Raw genomic sequence first — 8040 nt, 5'->3', positions numbered from 1 at the left:
ACACTCTGTGTTGGTTTTTTTTTAAGTTGGTTTTTAAGTTGGTTTTACTGTTGGTTTTGGTTGTAGTTTTTATCATTGGTTTTTTTTTTTGGTTTTAAAGGTTTTTTATTCAGCTTTGGTCTCAAGTTCATTTCATTTTAAAATCCTTTTCTTAATAAAATAGTTCGCGACTTGTTCTTAGATCCTGGTCTTGTATTAAATTATTTGTGTCGAGTTGAATCCCCAAGTCAAGTGTGTCATTTTTCCAGGTTACACGTCAACAAACTGCAAGATAATCGGCCATGCATCTTGGTCTATATGGCTTTCGGTAGGCGTTAAGCCAAGGCAGACTTAATTCAATCAAATTTTGCATATAAAAGTTATTCGAATAAACTATTTTAAACAAATCAACTTTTGTTCATTGCCATTGCCGGGTCAGTCATGCACGTTTAGGCCTATGTCTTAAAAAAACCCAATGATGCCGACCAGCATGATACAGGCCTAGATCGCATGGAATTTGAACAAAATATCTCCCTAGCTATACCACACAGGCCTCCATCCCCTCAAACTCAGAGCGACAACTCAGAGCATGTATAATTATAATTTTCTGTTTCTTTGTGTGTTTAATTTTGTTCCTTTGTCCTGTCTGACTGTTTTGTCCAATCTTTGTCCTAAGGCTTCCCCAACACAAGCACATGCTTACCGGGGCCTGCCTCCATTTTCACCATTATTATTCTGTTATTACATACTTACCTAATGTTTTAATATTTTGTTTATTCTGCTTGTTGTGAATCAGTGAAATGGAAATAAATGTCTTTGAATTGAATTGAACAATATTAACGATATTATAATTTGCTTTGTCATTCCCATGTTCATATTCCTCCATGCCATGTTGTATAGGCCTCGTTAAAAAACAACTTACTTGTGAATAATTGTCCTATTCTTCAACGCTCCTTACTTCCCGACTCCAGCAATCTAATGCTGCGCGCACCTTGACTATACTCCTCATCGATTTTGATCAATTTAGATCTCTAATTCTTTTATTCTTTCAAAAATGACAAAGAAACCGATGAAAACCCAACTTCATTTTTTAATCCTCCTTTCGAAAGTGTACACAACTCGAATGCGAAATTGTGTTCTTTACCCTTTTCAAAAAACACGCGCGTGGACGCTGTTCGGACGCACATGCCCTATCCAGTCTGTGTATATGGAGATCAATGGGTTAACTATTGTACATGCATTTTTCCAGACTGGACATGTGACCGTCCTCGACCAATGAAATTACAGTATCCAGCACATGATATAACACATTGTATTGTGACCTTTTTGTGATATGTACTGTGTTTTATCTCAAAGAAATAGCAGTGTTACATCCATAGTCAACAGAACACAACAAGCTGTAACAAGCATCAAATTTCACAGATACTAGATGTGATCTTAACATTACCAAACAACATCATTGACCCCAAAACCTCTCCATAATAGTAGCATTTTTGTTGTTTTGTGACTGTTTTCTCGAGAGCGCTGTAGTTTATGGGCAAGTGATCTCAGTAATGTTATGATCAACAACCAAGAACTTGAACCAGATGCAGAGGGGAAAGTATACATTCCTTATGACACCCATGTCATCTTCAGTTGCAAAAGAGGATATGAACTAACAAATAACAATAGATACACTCCTCAGTGTTGGATGGGAGAGCTTTTGTTTTACACTCAGCTTCCATCCTGCCATGCAGGCATGGGCGTCGCCAGGATTTTTTCTAGAGGGGGGCAATTTTTTTTTTTTTTGCCCAAAAATGCTTGTATTTCTCAACACATTCTCGATTTATCAGTTTTAGAGGGGGGCAGGGACATTTTGCCCCCCCCCCAACTCATTAAATTTACACCACTTTGTCTTCGCGCCTCTTTTTCTTTTCTTTTCTTTTCTTTTCTTTCTCTTCCTTTTTTTTTTTTCCAGGGGGGGGGCAAGTGCCCCCCCCTTGCCCCCCCCCCCTCGCGACGCCCATGCACGCAGGTAAACACAACAAAAAGAATTGTTACTTTGTATAAGATAATTTTTTAACAATCTTTATCGTCCCCTTCCGAGCACTTTTTTGAATAATCAAATGACTGAATTATATTTTGCCCTGACTGCTGAGTTGCCTTGATAATGACATGTACATGTACAAGGTGTATTTCATTACAGATAAGTAGTCGCCTCTGTTAACCTACATTTGCATGTCAGTGTGGGTTAGTGCACAAGTGTAAAAGTTGGTTAAAACACACCCTCCTATTCCCATGCATGTCCCACAAAACACACTGAAACACAAAGGTTCTTTCTAGGTTTTTTTCAGCAAGCCGAATGTTACAAACACCACAAAGAATTCTAAGGGCTTCAACCGTGCTTGTAAATGCCCTCTGTGCAACATGAGCAGCACTCTATTAATCAAGATAATTCCACCGTAGCGAAGGGATCTAACTTCCCTAGTTCCAAGGCTGGAAATCCTCAGAGTGCAAGCCATTCAGCAGGATTTGTTAGCACAGCTCCTCAGCAAATCCAACACACAGTGTTGTAAGACTCGAATCCCGGACTTGGACTCGAGTCGGACTCGAGTCACATTTTTCGTGACTCGGACTCGACTCGAGTCACATTGGAAAATTACTCGGACTCGGACTCGACCATGATGACTCGGACTCGAGCTTGGTGACTCGTGATTCGAGTCACGTATTTTCATCAAACGAAAAACATAACAATACGTATTTTTGCGACGAACTTAGCATTCTTTTTAACTCCCGTAGACAAAACACGGCGGCCGCGCCACGGAAAATCGTATCCAGGGGCCGCGCGCACGCATAGCGCCTGCAAGAAGAGCACCAGGCCCCGGTGTCATGCCAAAAATGGTCCGGTATCATGGAAGGTGTATTTTGGGGGATGTGAATTAAAAGGAAAATACATTTTGAGTCTAAACAACATGTACACACACAAGGTACGCTGTATACACTGGGATTTACTTTAAAAATTATTTAAAACATTTTGATTAGTTTGGTAAACAACTATAAGAACGAGTGACTCAATCGGACTCGGACTCGAGGCTTGTGACTCGAGACTCGGACTCGGACTCGAGGTTGGTGACTCGACTACAACACTGCCAACACGCCTGTAGTAATCTTGAGAGCATGTACAATGTACCATGCCTCGGGTGGCTCGATAATAGGGCAATGCAAAATTAAACGTGCTGTAACTCGAGTTTTTACTTCAACATTTTACAAAGTTTTATAGGGATTCACAGGGTACAGTGGGGATGAACCCTAACTTTAACCTTTTTTTTAATGTTGCATACTTCCGTAAATCGTTCAGCCCCAATGGATCACAGAGACCAGCCATAACTACTAGCTAGGCAGATTTGCAATCAAGTTTCACCAGTGAGACGTGATATAAAAAGGACCACATGTGAGGGTTAAAACAGTGTGGGAAATATCGATATTTTCCACACTGTTGTAACCCTCACATGTGGTCATTTTTGCCAAACGATCCACGTGAGTACATTCAGGGCCCAAACGATTCGCAGCAGCATGGTATCCCAGGATACGGTATTACTGCATTTGTCATTACAGGATTAGTGAACATGCCGGACACTCTGTTGCGGGAGTTCCCGGCACACTACGCCTACGCCTACACACTCCTTGCTCAGGTTCCCAACATTGATATTGTCGTGGAGGTCAGCGTGCCGGGGAGAGATCATGATGCCCACCTGCATGGAGAAGTCCAAGTCTGTAGTATCACGAAGTGTGGAGTTACTCTCCATCTCTGTGTCTTGCCACTTTGGAGCTTTTCAGTTGGTGTATTCTACATCTGATCTCTCTTCAGACCACGCATCTGTCCAGGAAGACGAATATATTTGCTGATGCTTTTTCCAGGAGGTGGAAGTATTCCGACAGAGTAGCCTCTCTATCAACCAATAGTCAGACATCATCCGGCCACGCTACTTGTAAGACATTGTGCAGGCAAGCAATGGGTAGCAATGTCAAACAGACGATTGCATGTTCAGCAGCCCTCTAAGCCCACAAAGCTCCTTCCTCATAGTAGATAGGCAGCTTCGTGTTCTTGACGTTTTCTTGTAGGCTTAATAGTTTAGACATTTCTTGAATGAAACCGCTGCACGTACCTTCCCTCTACTTCTTGGGCTTTTCGGTGCAAATATAAATGAGGTGAGTCGTTTTCTGTATAATGGAATCCCCAAAATTTAAAGGGATCGATTTTCGAATCCACAATAAGAAACACCTACCTCTTTAGCCCTGTTTGCCATGACACGAAGAATGTGGTTTGGACAACTTTTCCAGTGAAAATTGTGGGCACTAGTGTTTTTTACATATTGACATTCTTACAGATTTCTCAAAAAGTACATGTATGGTTTTCTATAGGTAACTTGTAGTCGAGTCACCAACATCGAGTCCGAGTCCGAGTCTTGAGTCACAGGCCTTGAATCCGAGTCCGAGTCCCGAGTCACAAGCCTCGAGTCCGAGTCCGAGTCTCGAGTCACAAGCCTCCAGTCCGAGTCACGAGTCACTTGTTCTTAGTTGTTCACCAAACTATACAATTTCTGTCATCATTCTGTCTTTTAATTAAATCCCAGTGTAGATAGTTTACCTTGTGTGTGCACATGTTGTTCAGACCCAAAATGTGTTTTCCTTTTAATTCCCATCCCCCTAAAAATCCTCGTCCATCCCTTCCCTCCATTTTCATCATCCAAACATTATTCCTAAATGATCCTTTCCCATTCCTACGTTATGTTTTTTTCCCTTGATGAAAATACGTGAATCGAGTCACGAGTCACCAAGCTCGAGTCCGAGTCATCATGGTCGAGTCCGAGTCCGAGTCATTTTCCAATGTGACTCGAGTCGAGAACCGAGTCACGAAAAATGTGACTCGAGTCCGACTCGAGTCTGAGTCCTGGATCGAGTCCTACTATACTGGTTTGTTACTATACTGTACCTCATGACTGAAAGCCGACTTCTCACTTACCTTTCACCATCACGTGCAGCGGCGGGGGAGCGGTTTTCAAACGGGGGGGGGGGGGGGGGGGGGGGTGCATCACCAAACGGGGCACTTGCTCTGTAAAAGGCATCTTCCGTCGGTGCAGCAGCATATCCATTTGGGGGGGGGGGAGGGGGGTTACATCTGTGCTGAAATGTCGACAGTTTTTTTTCCACCGGGCACTTGGCCTCCGTAAAATCAAATGGGGGGGGGGGGGGGGGATAGTACCATATTCAAAAATAGGGGGCGCTCTTCAAAACCGGCCATTAGGATAACGACGCATTATGTGGCCATTTTCAGGGCGCATTGTAAGGGTTTTGGGGCTTGGTTTTTCATATTCCTCATTCATATCAGACCTCTCTATATCATTTTGGGATATGGTAATTAAAAACAAATTATCTGGAATTTTAGGGGCACTTTGCTAAATTGTGGGCGGGGGGGGGGGTGGCAAGTGCCTCCCCCTCCCCTTCCGCTGCCCCTGATGACATATGTTATTTTGCTGTTTACCAAGCGCGCAGGTACATACACATATGTAGTACACTGTCTTATGGGTTACCTGTGTGACAGTCTACTATGCATGCGCTTTACGAAGCACATGTGAAACTGTCGCATGGGTGTACTACGCATGCGTGAATATCGCCCTAGCTAGCTACACATGAAAAGATGGTTGCACGCGTAAATATTAATTACGTGTAGCCTATTCCCGAGTTCAATGATGCCGAACTGAAAAATATTTTTAACAATAAAGATTTGCAACTGTATTTACAACCTTGGTTACAGTATTGCAAACAAACTGAACTTTTCTGAGGTTGAGCAATAATATTCTTCTGGTGAGCTGGACAAGTTTCTCCAGAGATATTTTACCCTCCAGGTGCATACTACTGCAACAGGAAATTAGGCAACTGAATACGTATGAGGTATTGTTGATGTACCCTAAAGTGGCACGGCCCCCAACGTGGCGCACTTTGATTTTTCGCCTGTATCGCCTACCTAGAGCAAAAATCTTAACTGAAATTTCACAGAAAGTGACATTTCATCAAGTTCTAAACACTCCCATTCACAAATCGTGAGTTTATTTACCCGTTACAAAGTAAGAAGAAAAATTTATTTTGGCGTGATTTTTCGATTTTATCTTCAAGTACAAAGTAAACCCTTTGAAAATGCCCCGAAAAAATACGAAAATAATTTTGTGACAAACATCTAGCTGGGTATGTAAGTAGAGATAATAATGATTTATCAGAATTTATCAAGTTTACAGAAATTCTTCAATGTTAATTTGGAATTTTCTGAGTTTTATTTAAGTGCGCCACGTTAGGGAACACTCTGCGAATTTGTGCCCAATTTCCGGACGCCACCGTTTTTGAATTTCGGATTAAATTTTATGAAACCGAAATTGTTCACAGATGTTACATAGCACGCATTAATAAGGTAAAAGTACCAGTATTTTACTGCATGAATTTGAGGTTTGTCAACAAAGAGGTTTGGTAACACTACACGAGGAAAGTTGGGTAAGCTTCGAAGTGCGCCACGTTAGGAAACACGACTATATAGTAAAACAAATATAACATGGTTCACTTCAGCTCCCCTCGATATTTAGTTTGTCAACTTCCAATACTTCTGGGGGCGAATATCGACTGTACACCATCGAACCATGTTATATTTGTGTAATGTTTTACAAGTAATCCAGTAGAAATACTTATTGTCTAAATGTCTATTACCCAGAGATTGGCTACAAATTAGAAAGAATAGGAAAAAACGGGAAAATGCACAGTAGGAGAAGGTATCTGTTCATCACACTTTCTTTAAATAATTAAAGATAATAGTAGAAGGGAGGCAGGATTCAGGAAGGACATTCAAAAGGTGGCAGGACTAAACTCCCAAAATTGAGAGAGATTCTGAGGTAAATAGATGGAATCAGGATGGAACTGATTAACATGTTGATTTCATTTGTCTGATTTATGTTTTCAGTGACCGAACCACCTGTGGCAGCTGCCACATGTCCCACACCATCAGTCCTAAATTCCCTCATCTACCACCGTGGCCAAAACATTGACACAAGAGACTTTGAAATCATATTTGACAATGGTGATGAGATTGAGGTTCGATGTAACACAGACTTCACTGTCAATGGCAGAGAGGCAGTGACCGCTACTTGTAGGAATGGAGCCTGGATGCCTGCACTACCACGTTGCGGTTAGATAAATTGTCTTTGGTCTTTATTGGTCATTTAATACCAAATACAATAAAATGAATTACAGCTTGACTTTGGGGTTAATTATGGTATAATTCTTAAAAATATACTTGTAACAAATTTATAAATTAAAGTTATCACATTTGTTGTTTTACCTTTATTTAATACATAGAATAAGTACATCATTTAATCTGATTCATAAGATTATTGACCTTAGTTGCTTGGTCAATTGTCTTTTGTTTACTATCATTTCGATAGTAAGAAAAAATCAGATGACAATTTTAATTGGTTAAAGACCTGTTAAAGTTATGTTTTGTCAACTACCCAAACGGTTTAATTGAAGTAATTAATGTCGTATAGTTTTATTCATAATATTTTAGTTCACCCTCATCCATCATTCAGTTTTATCTCATACTTAATGCAACTCGATTAATCAACTCTAATCTTTCTAATCTATCATCTCTCTACTTTGCTTATTGTTATAAATCTACACCTTGTTAACTGCTAGAACTCCTACTCCCGGGTGATGTTGATTGTAATAACGCTTTTCGTGAGTGGACGGTGGGGCGGCGGCAGTGAAAAGAATATCATAATTGGCATTATGATAGCCAAGCACACCAGTCCTTTTAAACAAAAAGTCTTGTTCATGAAATCTACATGGTTTGTTAGATTGGGGGAAAATGCCTTGTGGAGGGAAATTCCAAAAAAATCCAACGTACGTCCAACCAAATGATGTACATGTACAACATGTACAAGGTCGTTAAGGTGGTGGAACTTTTGTTTGGCCTGTAATTGTTTTCTTCTCATTAGAGGCCAAATTAAAAGTGATGTATCACATTGACCTTGCCAACAACAG

The 8040-nt window shown here is 40.8% G+C and overlaps 1 protein-coding gene across 4 annotated transcripts in view; it reads left to right on the top strand.

Moving 5' to 3' along the window:
* The first annotated feature begins 7074 nt into the window (after nucleotides 1–7074).
* Nucleotides 7075–8040, top strand: part of LOC119721078 (sushi, von Willebrand factor type A, EGF and pentraxin domain-containing protein 1-like) — an 86890-nt gene continuing 85924 nt past the window's right edge. For all 4 annotated transcript variants that reach the window (XR_005270144.1, XM_038190968.1, XM_038190966.1 and 1 more), the window contains exon 1: nucleotides 7075–7186. Coding sequence is in view for 3 of the 4 variants with exons in the window: in XM_038190968.1 (XP_038046896.1) it covers nucleotides 7165–7186 (22 nt within the window). In the remaining variant the exon portion in view is untranslated. The remainder of the gene's footprint in view (nucleotides 7187–8040) is intronic.

Source organism: Patiria miniata, unplaced genomic scaffold (assembly GCF_015706575.1).
Source record: "Patiria miniata isolate m_02_andy unplaced genomic scaffold, ASM1570657v1 HiC_scaffold_9, whole genome shotgun sequence".
Lineage (NCBI taxonomy): Eukaryota > Metazoa > Echinodermata > Asteroidea > Valvatida > Asterinidae > Patiria > Patiria miniata.
The sequence above is the reverse complement of the archived record's forward strand: the minus strand, read 5'-3'. Positions and strand labels throughout refer to the sequence as shown.